Source organism: Cystoisospora suis, assembly GCF_002600585.1.
Source record: "Cystoisospora suis strain Wien I chromosome Unknown contig_172, whole genome shotgun sequence".
Lineage (NCBI taxonomy): Eukaryota > Apicomplexa > Conoidasida > Eucoccidiorida > Sarcocystidae > Cystoisospora > Cystoisospora suis.
The window spans coordinates 654-14,477 of NW_027152974.1; the positions used below are offsets into that span (position 1 = coordinate 654).

Sequence of the window (13,824 nt, forward strand, 5' to 3'; positions counted from 1 at the left end):
CTCTTTCTGCCTCTTCTTCTCTCTCGTGTAGAGAAGATTCTCTTTTTTCTTTCTGGATCTTCTCTTCTTCAGAAACCGCGTGTGCCCCTATTCTCGTGTAACGGAGACAATGGGGATCCACGGCCTGTCTGCGCATCAAGAAGGTAAGAAACAGGGAGTGAAGAAGGCGTCCTGCCTTCTCTAGCGTTTACAGCCTTGCCCTTTGTATCAGACCCCCTTTTTCTTTGTCGTCGGAGGAAATCGTGTTCCGTCGGTAGTCCTCATTACGTACAAGCATGTGTGTATATGTGTGGAAGGGATGGCACAGGTGGGTGTGCTCTGCGATTTGCCCTAGCTGTTGTTAGAGTAATGTATTGTTACAGATATATACTGGTAGGCAGGGCATTCTTCATTCCTCCGAGAATATGGAGTACCTCTTATTGAAAAAGACGACATGGCTTAGGCTGGCATGATGTGCCTCCCCTCTAGTGTAAGAAGTTACTTCTGGAGTTGATAGAGAGAAATGCTTTTCAGGGACTGTCCTCTTCAAAGAGACGCAGCGCGTCCCCCCTTGCAGTAAACATAGACCTCTCGTTCTGCTTCTTTACGTAACAAGATTCATGCGGTGTCGTCGGAGATCTCCCTCCTCTCTCACTTTAGTACCCTCTCTCTTTCGTATGGTCTCTCCAATCCTCCAGTGTTTACGATGTCCCTCTTGTCTTTGTTAACATTCTCCGTTCTTTGGTTGTTGGCCCTTTTCTTGTCAGCTTACTAGTGTCTCGTCTTCAAGTGCTCTGCCACGTTATAGGGCCTCTTCTCTCTCTTTTGCCTTAATTTTTGCCCCCTTTCTTCCTAGGTGAAAACGCGAATGCTCATGAGAAGGACTGCAAAGCCATTCGATATTTGCGGCAGATGAAGCTCTTAGAAGAAAACATCGGAATGTGTCCGTAAGTTTCTTCCACTATAGGAGGACGATCATCACTTCTCTTCAGCTGCACGGTTTAGGGTCGGTAACAGTGGTAAGGGTAGTCGGCCGCGCCTCACATGACTTATAGTGGGCGGCTGCCTGGCGAAAGACTCTGAGGACGCGAATTGCCAAGCCAGGCGTCATGAACTAAATGCTAGACTCAACTCTAGTGTAAAGGATAATAAGCTTGTATTTCATCTTAACGAACCTCTCAGCTTCGAAGAAATCTTAGTGTGCGTAGAGGTAGCTAGCTGCTACACAAGGTGTGGACAGGAGGGAGCAGGAGGGAGGAAAAGAGTTGCTGTCCCAGTACGAGTTGAGGTACTCTACGTTGATGGTGTATGAAACCGCTGCTTGACTCTCACTATTGTATCTGCCGTCGACAGAGGCAGTCGTTATGTTTCAGTTCGTCTCTGTTGTCCGGATTCGGCCGTACCAGCGAGTCAGAGACTTCTTTCTCTTCGTGTCTTCGGATGTTGCTTAGCCTCCTTATATACTACGACGTAGAAAATATCGGTGTCGATACCTTAGAGGCCTTTCTGAACGGCCCTTCTATACTTCTGTGTACAGCCGAAAGATGGGAAGATGATCGGTGATGTTCTTACTTTATCGCTGCCCTTTCTGTTCCTCTCTTTCTCGTTAGGGACTGTCACATGCCCTACGTCAAGACGCCTGGAGTGAAGAAGAGCGACATACATAATAGGTTCACTTGTCGTGCTAGGCACGAAGGCTTCATGGAATTTCTCTGCCTGGTACGGATCTCTCCCTCAGAAACGCACTGGCCTGGCCCTCTGTTTCCGAATGTGTAGAAACTGATGGTCAGTAGTCTTTATCGCCAGTGTGACGGCATTACGATGATGGTAGGGAGAGTGATTAGACGAAAATATCTCCTGTCTCCGTCTCTGTGTTAGACCCTGACTGTGGTAGGTATTCGTCCACCTTTGAGCTCCGTCGCGCCTCGGTTGTTCGGCTTGGCGCAGATACAACTTTTCCACATTGGTGAATAGCTAGCTAGACATGGGGGACATCAATGCTTTGAGAATTTTTTTCACTGCATGCATTTCTACACTTGCTCGGCAGCCTTCACGGTAGTGCCCTCTCACAGGAGTTGTCGAGTGCATGTGTTCCTTCTTTTATATCGTGCGATGTTCTTTCAGGGTGTGGAGCATGAACAGAACACATGCAAACAAGTCGCGCTCTTCTTCACCATGCTTCAGAATGACGCGGTGGTGTGTACTTTTCTTTTCTCCGTCTTCTGTTCCTTAAGCCGAGGTTTCTATCGTTGGAAAGAGAACTTCCTTAAGCGGGGGCGTCGCTTTCGTGTCGGCCCGTCATCACATAGCAGCGCTGGTCAAATAACGAATGGGGGACCTCAAGTGACCATCAAGAGTCAGCTCACCGGAACCTGCTCTCTTACTTCTTCTTCTTCCTCCTCTTCTTCTCTTCTCACAACGACAACGGCTGTAGTTCCCTCGGGTGTGTCCGAGGATGTGGTGGTTAAAGGAGAAATAGAAGAGAGAGAAGAAGGAGAGTGTACGGAAGCAAACACGAATATTGATGGAAGCACACAAGGAGAGGAGGAAGGGGGAGACGATCATGGATATCCTGGGGTGTATGTTGTTGGTGGAGAGAGACGAACAGGGGGAGGTGAAGAAGAAGAAGAAGGTTCACAGCAAGTGGCAAGTGATGCTTCTACACAAAGATCGAGAAGAAGAAAAAGAAAAGAAGAAGAAGGAGTATCGAAGCGTGAGGAAGGAAGGGAAGATGAGCTTGAAGAAGGCGGCGATCTGATAGACGAAGTCCAAGACATAGAGGAAATCCACGAGGATGATGCTGTAGGGATTGATCTTGACTTCTATGATGCTGACGACGAAACGGGAAACGAACAACAGGGCATTGACATGTACGAAAGAGAAGAATCTTTACCTCATGTCTATGCATATCTACTTCGTTACTTAGACTCTAATCGTAGATTCGGTTTTTATGATGCTTCGTACGATGACTTACTTCCCTTGCGAAGTAGTGGCTCTTCAGAATCATGTCTACACTCTTGTTCTATCCTCAAGTATTCTTCTCTCCCCTCGTGTACGAATGGTGTAGATTGTGTTTCGTCTTCCCTTTCATCGGAGCCTTTCAACTCTCGAGTGGTATGGACAGGGATTTACAAGGAAGCAGATGCAGAGAAACTTCTACGTGTCTAAAACAGTATGAGTACTTCTGTGGCCCCACCTGTTTCCTCTGTTCCGAGCATCTGTACTCCTACCAGCTAAAGTTGAAGCCTTCAGACATTCATTCTGCATTGTCGTGCTGTCGTTCACTCCTCGTATTCCATAGGTCTCTCTCTCTGTACGTAAAGAGTTTTCTCTACGTGGTGGATGAGCCGAAGAAGTTATATCTACCCCAACCTCATCGCCAAACCAGCCAGATCTCTTTGTGCTCTACGCCCTCCTCATTGCATTCGAGTCTCCTGTCTTCGTCGTTCACCGAGTTCTACATCCTATTACTACAGGATGATAGCTGCTTAATAAGCTGCCAGTCTTCTCTCGGACACACAGTATGTATATATATATGGAGAGAGAGAGAAACGGATGTACTTCATCAAGTTTTCATTAGGTCTCTTCAGTTCCTCTTGTTGATCACAGGTGTCTATATTAACATCCTCATTCTGATAGATCGGAACTAGCTTTCTTCTGTGCTAGAAGGGACGTTGTTTCGATCTGATGTCTTGACCAGTCATCTATCTTATCATTTGGATTTGTATGTGAACGAGGATCGACGTCACCATTAATATTTTTCTTGTCGCCGCCAGGTGTCCCCCCTTGTCTTTTCTCTTAGGTGGCTCACATGGTTAGTGTCTCGACATCCTCTGAGAGAAGAGCTTCCTGGAGCGAATGTACAGGAGCAGAAGCGTGCGTTCCCGTCTTTGATTGGAAATCTCAAGCTGTTAATAAAGGCTTTGCATGTCATGGTGGTCAATATTCCTCTTGGGAGAGACTGGCTTCCTCCCAAGTGGAATCGTGACAATTGGCTGAGAAGCTTTGTTAACAACCTCCATGACCTGTACGAACGCTTTCAAATTGGGTAAGAAACAGGATCTTGCTCGTATGTAGAAAGCTTACACGTGTGTATGTATGTGCGTATTATTGAGACAGGCGGAGTTTTCTTCTACTTCCCCTAAGCCTGTTTAGCGATGAGGTATATACGTTCGTCTCTCACCCTACCGCTGTTGAGATTAGAGCTCTTTATTTCGTTCCTCTCTACGTCGTAAGAGAAACATTTCCTGAGACTTTCCTGCTAGGGCCACAGCCACTACTCTTGACAAAGGGAGATTTTCCTCTTAGTCACTGTTGTGCGGTGTTCCTCAACTCGCTCAGGCCCTCACGTTAGTAGCACATCCTTGTCGCGGCGCCATCGATGCCGTACTTCTGTGAATACATGCAGCTGTATACATGAATAAGTAGATATACACATACACATCTATTTGTATGTTGTATGTATAGGATACACGTGTGAATGTCCGTCGTCGTATAGATCGCGAAGAGAAAGTGTTCAGGAGGAGAGATAGACTCGCAGTCTATATAATACTACATAGAGGCCTTTCCAGGAAGTCTCGGGGTGTCCTTATTGTCTTTGCACGAGGTCACGGGGGGGTTTCCGAGAAGAAGCTCATAGTCTGTGGTCCTCCTGTGTTGTTCTCTTCGTAGACTGGCTTTATCTCCCGCGGATGGAGGAACGTTTGTGATGGAGTATTATCGGTGCCGTGAGAAGATACTTGAGTTTGAAAGAGAACGGAAAAAACACTTCAATGTCGGGACTTTCCGTTCTTATATCCGTGAACGGAGAGAGCTTGAAGACCGTCGTCGAGATTTACTATCTCAGTTAACTTCACCTTCAAGCTCCTTCCGAAGCGAGGTAGTCTAGTCTCTTTCATTCAACATATTCTCTTAGAGAGAGATAAAGAAAATCGGGAGAGAGAAAGACAGATGCATGTCTATGCGTCAGCATGCACAAAGTGCGGAGATAGATAGATTGATTGACTGCTAAGCGACAAAGAGAACAGAAATTCACTCCGTGTGTACTGTTGACTTTCCAGCTGACTTCATGGTGCAACTGAATAGAGTTCTACAGCACACGCGAGAATGCAGCGGACTCTAAGGTTGTCTTCCTGAGATCGCGGCTCACCTGCGGACTTCTCGTGGAGTTTCATTGTTTCTCTGTTTTCCAAAGTGGATGAGGCCTTTCTCACTCGTCTCGATATTTCTGCATAGAAGGTGGCTTCTACGTAGGATTTGTACAGAGAAGGTCAAGAATACCTTGTATGCTTTTCAAGTTAGGCGAGCTCCATGTGAGTAAAACAATCTTTCTATTAGAGTACCACTTCGTCTTCATCTTCTTCTTTCCATCCCCTCCAGATCTTTCCCGTCGATGGGCGGACCTTTCCATACGGTTTCGTCAGTGGTCCTCGTGACTCCTCTTCATCATGTATTTTCTTGGTCAGGAATTGCAGCATGTTCAGCTTCGCATTGCGGCTCTAACAACGGAGATTGAGAAGCTGGCGCAGTATGATACACGGGCGTGGTGCAGTCGTCTTAAGATGTACTGTGACGATTGTTATGATGAATATCTGCGTTATAATCGAATGTCCAGAGTACAGGATGGACGATGGAACCTCTTCAAGTACTTCTCATACGTTGCAAAGGTATAGAGAGGCATCTCGACTGTTTTCGACCACGGACTGAGGATCTCACTCCTTATCATACATACATCTATATATGTAGATAATACACAGAGAGAGCTGTGTGTACGTATACGGTAGACCCGTTGCCACTAGTGAACCCCCACTGCAAGTCTGTCTTCTGCACGCCTAGGGAGAAAGATGCTGTTGCCCGAGGCGTCATCAGTTCCTTCAACTTTGTGTTACGTAGCCGCTCCTCCTCCCAGGAGAGGAAGTCAGCACAAGAACACTATGGATGGATGTCTGTATGGATGTGTTGTTACGTAGATTCATAGTCTCATTCATGTGCATGTATTCAATATAGACGTATCACGTGTGTGCTTGGTAGAAACTTCATGATGGGTAGAGTACGGTGAAGATTTCTCTCAGTGTGTTTACTGGGTGATCTTGATTACTCCCTGGCGCCACTGTTTTTGTTTCTCTTTCTTCTTCTTACCTTCCATAGGGTAACTCATGGGAGCGTTTACTTGACCGTGTGAAGTACTGGTCATCTAGTGATATCCAGGGCACCGGGAGCGTCATCGGAGTCAACAGAGCTTTACGGGCGATTGCGGATCAACCAGAAGCGAAGGCTCGAGATGGGACTGAATTCTTCGATGCAGCTCTAGAGGAATGGAGAGAATTGAGGGCGGTCGTTGATGTCGGTATTGCTAGGTAAAAACGGTCTCCTTTCAGTTTTTTCCCTTCCCTTTGACTATTGGGAAGAACATAGGGGAAAAACCCGAGATTTTCATTAAATAAAGACTTCCGAGGCAACGAGAGTGTGCGAAAGAAAGCTGCCTGTGTATGCGCAGTGTGAAGCTCCATCATCACAAAGGAGGAGGGGAAGGAGGAGGAGCTCTAAGTATGTAGATGGATCAGTATGTGTGTATCTATGTGATACATAGAGGACAAGCACTGAGTAACACACGTGTCTACAAATACGGGTGGCTACCATCCATTCCAACAAGTACCATGCGTATTTCTGATGTCTATAGTCTAGGAACAATACAGATGTGTCAGCAGGCCCGTAGCAGAGATTTTACCGTTCAGCAATAGTGCGACAGTAAAGCTACAAACTCGATTACTTCTAGCGAGCGGTATCAGTCGCAGTTTGAATTGCTCCTCCTGTGTCTGTACTCTCTTGGCACTCCGAGACACCCTAGAGAAGGTATCCATATATGTATATGTATGTTGCAGACATAGGCATGTATAATCTTCTCTCTACCTGCCCGTGTCTGATTTGTCTCCCAGAGATCGTGAGCTTCGGAATGATGAGACGGACAAACTTCGGAGAAAAGTAGCTCAGCTAGAACAAGAACTCCAGCAGTGTCACAGTGTTTTGAAGGCTGTCGATGAAGAATATAGTGCTTGTCCCCATCTAGAACGACCGAAAGCTTGGGAACTAGTTCATGCTCTGTATGATGGGTCGCTAGCGCACCTCGAAAGAGTTGCTGGAGTAGGTAGAGGTCTACGAGGTCGTGAGGACCGATGGGACACAGGATTGGACATAGTGGATGTGGACCGCCTGGGGGGAGAGCGAAGGAGAGGGTCCTTCGCTTCTCGTACTTCTGCTACAGTCAGTGGTCAGGGTTGTTCTTCGCTTCAAGGGCCAGAAACGCGTGGGGGTCCAGCCAATCAACAGGCATCGGTGAGGCTGAATGAGAGAGAAAGGGAGGGTGAGAGAGGTGTTCGCTTATACGAAGAGCTTCCTCGGGTGACTGGTGGTGTCTGGAAGAAGGAAAGGACAACTTCTGTCAGATTGGGGTGGCGGGGGAGAATCATAGAGCGCTTCTCCATGTGTATTCTAGTACACTCTTGAGTCGTTTCACTAAGGGACTAATATGTGTGGTTCGAGTTGTCGTCATATTACCTACCGAAGAGGAGTAGAGTTCTGTCTCCTCTCTGCAGTATCTTTAAGGGGCTAACGTCGTCTTCGTCATTGCAGTCTTCATTACATGTGAAGAAAGAAGAGCAGGGGGTCAAGTGAGAGTGCAGGTGGTCCACTAGAAATGCCAGACGGTCGATACCCACTCGCACCCCCTTCAGACATCACACGGTTGAGTGAGTTCTGGAGAGGCACAGTATTGGGAGAACCTGCAGGCTGATGAGAAGAAAAGGGTGGCGACCTGATGGATCAGAATCAGTAGATGTCCTTCTACTTGGCCGCCGACATGCCGCGTGCACAGACTAGTGGTGAGCACAGGTATCGACGGATGTGGGTGTAAGGAGATATCGGCAGGTCCCCTTGCCGGAGGTCTAGTTAACTGAGACAGGTATGCAACTGAAGGTCTAGTTCTAGATATAGTTCGTATATATAGTTCGTGGTTGCCGTGCGTGAAGTCCTTCCTCTGACAGTTTAGGTGTCTTCTTCTGTCTATGTATACTTACCCTCTGCAGCCTTTAGCTCTTATGCGAGCATTGCCTGATGCTGATCTGTATCACGGGGGGTGGGTCAATTCCTCGTCTTCCTCTGACCCTGCCCTAGGGGGAAGGCCAGAAGAAATGAAGCGTGAAGAAGGAGGCGGGAAAGTTGCAGTGAAGGAACCACTTGAAGGAAAAGTGCAAGTCCAACAGGATCTCTGTGCAGTGAAAGAAAGTCAGAAGCAGCTTGATCCGAAGCTTCAGCCGACACCTCTCTATCAGCTTTATCCTTCTCTTTGTGGAGATCGCATCGTGCAAGAGCGTTCGGATATGCGGCGATTGCAGGCATTCAAAGATTTCCCTGGTAGGTCCCTGTCTTTTAGAGATCCTGTCTTCTCTTGTACTACCGCGCATGCTTGGACGGAATTCCTTTCCCCTTTCTTCGGTCATTCACTCAGTTATTTCATGGTCAAGTATAACAGAGAGGGGCTCCTAGGCGATGATGCAGAAGAGTTCATTGCCTCACTTTCTTATAGCACGCCTGTCACATGGATCTCCATCGTTCATGCGGATGGCTGAGACCTACTCTTTCCGCTGCTTTGTTTAGGATAGTAGCAGTTTGGTATCGCGAGGTCTGGTTTGTTGGTGTGTATGAACTACGGAGCTCGTCTAAGAGGGAGGATGGAAAAGGGCCGTGGCGTTTCTCACCTTTTTCCTTCGCTCAATGACGCTCGTGTCTGTGATGTGTGGTTTTTGCTTGTTTGGTTGGTCGGTAGATCCAGTGAGCAGGAAGTATATTCGTATGGAGGATACGATCCTTATTGACCCTCCGATCAACCTACAAGAAAGTGGAAGTAAGGCGAGACTCAGGAGAGAGATTTCTCAAAGGGAAGGTTTCGTCTTGGTTTCTCCGCTACAGCTTTATACATACCTGTGTAGATGTTAGCAGATCGACTGCCAGCAGCACAGCTTGAAGCGTATTTCAATGAAGTCGAGCTGCGTACGGGACTCACAGACGTATGGGAGGCTCTCCTACTCACCTACGCCAAGGATGCATGCACGCATGCGTGAATGGTGCATGCGTGCACAGGTCGTGTCCATTTGCGTACATCAGCATTGCTGTTTGGATGAACGAGCTCTCTAGTGTGCAAGATGATTTCGTTAACTTCCCATAGAGATCTTCATAACTGACAATATCTTTTGTCGGGAGAAAAGAAGTGAGTAGCCTTCCTTTCAGATCTGTTTCTCTGTCTCATTTCTTTATCCCGGAATGCGAGTGTGGACGTGTGTTCGTGCGCCCTGCTCTTCCGTGTATGTACTGTCGTCTATCTTCGCGATCTGTGCGGTATCTGAGGAGACCTGTGTGTCACCTTGTTTCTTTCTTCGGGTCCGCCTTGGAGCAGACGTCTCCCTGTAAAGCATCACTCCGTAGAGAACGAGATGTACCGGTTCTTTTCTTCGAAGAAAGGAAAGGCTTCTCTGTGTTGTCGCTTTGTCCTCTGTTTTTTCTCTTTCTTGTCAGCAACTGGTACATCGAGCTCAGATAAGAGATGGGCTTGCTTCACTATCGATCTGGTCTGCCGAATTAGCGCCTTGTGGAGACCGTCAGGGCTGTGCGGACCAGATCGGGCAAAGGGAGGAGGGGGGAGCTTCGCAGGAAAGAAAGGCGGAGGAGGAAAAGGGGGTTATAATACTATGAGCAATGCGAAGGTGAAGGGCAGTAACAGCGGGAAACTATTTCTTGCCGGAGGCGGTGAGATCTTTGATCCTATTCTCTCATGTACACCCGCCGCTGGACTGCGAAAAGGCGAACCGCCAAGGCCTTGGAAAAAGGCACCAACAAGATTGGCATCCCCAGGAGCCTCTTGTTGGAGTGGGGGAGGAGGTGGGGTGAGTCTCTCAAAAAATCGAGACGGGTTCCTGGGTAGAGAAAGAAGATGTCTCAGCGGTTGTAACTTACATATGGATGAAGTATATCGTGACCTGGGTCGATGTTCGTGGTATCTTAGTATATGGAGGACCTATGGTATTTTGGAATGTATGGGGTACCACGTGTGCACCCTGGTGGTAGTCTTCTTTTCGTCGCGTGGTGGTGTCTAACTGTCGTCTATGAATCTGTTTAGGATGATGTCGAGAAGACCGGCCCTTCTGTCTCTCCGTAGCAGCTGAGCTTGACACGTAGATGCATTCTGGTGTATTGTTGGGAGAATTCGTACCAAGTGTGTATAGATGTATGTGCCCTCTCGATGTGCAGCTTCCAGCGAGGACCTTCATCTGTCCGACATACGGTACGGGGTGGGTGTAGTTGTTACTAGGAGACCGGTCTAGAGAAAAAGGAGACTAAGGACATGCATTTCGTTTGTCACAGGAGTCCATCTTCGTTCACTTCCGGTGGTCTATACACCGGCTGTTGGCCTGTCTAGGGACCGTGGATGTTTGACGTCTCTCTTCACCGTACCGTGTATGTGTTAACTACTAGGTTCACCGTGGATAGACCCGTGTTTTGTCCCCTGTGTCCATCGGACGCGGGTGTGATGGAGGTGCATGGCCCTCCTCAACATGCGACCTGCGTGCAATGCCTTTCTCTGCAGCACTAATACGGTAGTTACCTTAGCTTCTAAGGACCATCCATTCTATTCAGCGTCACTCAGTGGGAGTGTAATTTGTAGTATCTCCCTGTCTTTTCGACTGATACAGAGTGTTTTGTCTTTCTCTTTTATGTCAAGCAGCGTCCAGGATCTTTCTACGAGGGGGACGTCCGTTGTTTCCCAATCCTTTGCCTGAAGTACGTCGTCGATGAGAAGTTCACGATTCAGCGGGTTATCGTAGGTTGCGGTGCGGGACCCTCCGACTTCCGGCCTTTTTTCCCTCTTCCTCGTCCAAGCCCAACTAAGGAAGAGAAAGACCGTTTGTTTCACAGGTGCGTCATGTGGAAACTTCTTCGTACTGGGACAGCAGAGGCAAAGAGTTGAGATGGCTGAAGGCTCTTGATATGGGATGTTAAGAAGAAGATTGAAGATGACAGCGGTGCATGCGTTCCAGTCTGTTTGTCGAGTATGCGCCTTCTGTACAGTGAGCTGTCTCTGCACTTCGGGGACAAAGGGACTTCTCGAGGTTTTCTGTCATTCATATAGGTCTTGAAAGAGCGAAAGTAGCAGGGTAGGGTGGCTTGGCATGTACTCCGGTTGTGTTGGAGTTACGCAACACCTGGACGACACTCAGCTCGTAGTTGCATCCTCTCATACGCTCTCTCGCCAGCGTCGCTCCCGAGTGTAGAGATAGTGGGGGCCGTCGCGAAGATCACAGGACGACAAGGTGAAAGGCCTGTTGAGGTGATGTAATCGTTCGACGCTGTTATCCAGAGCATCTCGGTGAACCTTCTTTTTTGCCTACTGTGTTACATCACTTCGTCCCAAGAGGAGTGACTCGTCAAATCTTGAAGCACGGCATAGCTTCTATGTATGTTTCCCTTGCCCTACACGTTTTTATGCGTATCCACCTGTGGTGTTGCTTCGCCCGTGTGCATGCCCGTGGATGTGCGAGTGAGATTGGGAAGCGGTCGTCATCTGTAACTTCACCGAAGCAAAAGAAAGAGCTACACAGTGTAGACTTGTGGATAGGCTGGAGGATTTATTCCCATGTAGCCGTTCCCCGGGACTCAACAAGGTGAAGATGCGGCGTATTGCCTACTACTCGACAGAATGCTAGGCGTCTGAACTTGGTGATAGTGCGGAAGAGTGAGTTAACTGCTGGGTGGGGTGGGGACGAGCAGTTTTAAGAAACGTAGTGTACTAGGAGCACGTACGTGAAACGTGACTGTTCGTGAGCGGTTCACCGGGAGCTTCTCCTTCATTCCGTGTTCTTTCATTATTAGTTAAGTTGACTATGACCTCTTCAACAGGGACGACATCTTGTGCTCCAGTGTCCTTCTTTGAAACACTCGTATTCGAAGTCTTTTTTCTTCCTACCCCGCGGGGAATAGTGTGTGAGTGCGTGAATGAAGGGTGGATTTTCTTCGTGAACATTGAAGAAGTAGATGTGGGTGGATACACTTGACTTCATTATTTTACTCTTGCGAATGGTTTCTCTTCTATGCAGAATTACCATCAAGGCGGAGTACCTAGGCGAATTCCCTGATGACGGAGCTCCTATACTGTTGACTCCCTTCCTGGACGGTGATTCCATTCGGCCCAGGGCCGGAGAACAAGGTCCAGTAGAAGTCACCGAGCCAGGGAAAGTTGTTTTCTTATCCCGTATACGCAATGTCCATAGTGTTCAGGGACAGTACAACGAAAGCTTAATACAGACTCCGAATGAAGGCTTCTATCTTCACTATTTACAAATCTTCAGTTATGCCTTTGATCCTGATCAATTGCCGCCTGTTACAGCTTACCTGAAACATCCCTCATTCTCTTACCGTCAACCGGCATTGATTAAAAGACCGAAAATAGATGTTGAGCTACTGGGGATTAGCGAACAACCTGGTTCTCTTCCAGGTTCTGCTGATCTTTCTTTACGTCAAGAATCTGAGAGGTATGGAGATTCGCCAACACTTGTGAACGGAACCTCAGAAGCGCTACCAGATGTGAACCAGAATGGTGGGAGTTCATCGTCAGCTTCTTCGAGAGAGGGCCGAGGGGATTGCAATCGGGCACGGGCTTCATCTCCCGGAGCACGTGGGGCCGGTGAGAGTTTCAGTCACCTCCAGCCCTGCAGTAGTAGTAATAGCAGTAGTGTGTCACCTCCGTGTTCACCAGAAAGAACCAATGCAAGCCAGGAGGGGTATGATAAGTGTGAGACATTGAGTGCAGGAACTCCTTGCCAAAGACTTCGACCTAGTCTTGCTCAAGATGGGAAAAGGGCTGAAGAATGTGGCCGGTCATCCAGTCCACCTCGCAGTTTTTCGAGTTTCCATACACCGCGAACATCTCCGCTGTCACCGACGGCGCCTTCGGATTCCTCTCAAACAGCATTTGATGACGTTAGAATGCACCGGCAAGACAGCAGAACTTTCCGAGATTCAGCAGCTTCTCAATGGAATGAGAGTGGCAGTTACCAGCGACCTCTTCACTTGACTACGAATCAGGTTAAACTCGAAAGAGAAGACAGAGGCGGGTCACCAACAGCGTCCTCTAACAGACGTACACCCGGTAATTCTTTTCCGGAGCAGCCGAGAGATCAGTATGAACATCCAAGAAATAAAGAAGCTTGCACTCGGAGGTCTTCTTCGTCCTTTGTTGGAAAAGCGGAACCTCGAGACGGGCTGTACAGAAACCCGTACTCCGGTCACAGTCCCTTCAAGGACAACGCCCGCCCCGGTGCTGACTCGCCATCGTATGGTCGTCCATCGCCTCAGGGTACATGGCAAGCCCGTAGCGAAGGATGGCAACCGCCTCGGTGGAGCGAGAGAGACGGGCAGTATCACTCCCGGTATGGACGTGAAGCAGTGGATTCTCTGCCGAGAGGAAGAGAAGATACCTACGATGTCCCAAGACGAGGCGACGCAGGGAGTCCTCGTCGGCAAGGCGATGGGGGGATTGGACAGTGGGCAGGAGGTAGTCCAATTGTTAAGGAAGAGTTCCGTGGACGTCATCAGCATCATCACAACCGGGACTGGCGGCCGTAGTCGGTTTCCGCGTGTCGGTGTAGTGCCAAGAATCTTTTTTGTTAACATTAATAGGTGTGTGCTACTCTGAGCTTCTTCCCACTACTGTCCGGTGGTGATTGAACATTGTATTTTTCACCGCGGATTTGCAGGTATGAGATAGCGTCTCGAAGACGTGCAGAGGTTTCTCAAGAA

The 13,824-nt window shown here is 48.3% G+C and overlaps 1 protein-coding gene across 1 annotated transcript; it reads left to right on the top strand.

Annotated features, from left to right (window-relative positions):
• The first annotated feature begins 72 nt into the window (after positions 1-72).
• CSUI_000395 (uncharacterized protein) lies at positions 73-13,824 on the top strand. The gene is made up of 13 exons (XM_068060629.1): positions 73-143; positions 836-926; positions 2,214-2,849; positions 3,782-4,027; positions 4,651-4,858; positions 5,445-5,645; positions 6,127-6,335; positions 6,915-7,311; positions 8,061-8,388; positions 8,801-8,878; positions 9,547-9,914; positions 10,754-10,944; positions 12,123-13,824. The coding sequence occupies exons 1-13, from the start codon at positions 110-112 to the stop codon at positions 13,648-13,650; spliced, it is 4,515 nt and encodes a 1,504-aa protein (XP_067927388.1). The 5' UTR covers positions 73-109; the 3' UTR covers positions 13,651-13,824.

Coding starts and splice junctions, on each gene's coding strand:
- CSUI_000395 (XM_068060629.1), top strand. CDS start 110: ATGGGGATCCACGGCCTGTCTGCGCATCAAGAAG. Junction 2,850..3,781: donor GAACAACAGGGCATTGACAT/GTACGAAAGAGA, acceptor CTTTTCTCTTAG/GTGGCTCACATGGTTAGTGT. Junction 7,312..8,060: donor CAGCCAATCAACAGGCATCG/GTGAGGCTGAAT, acceptor TACCCTCTGCAG/CCTTTAGCTCTTATGCGAGC.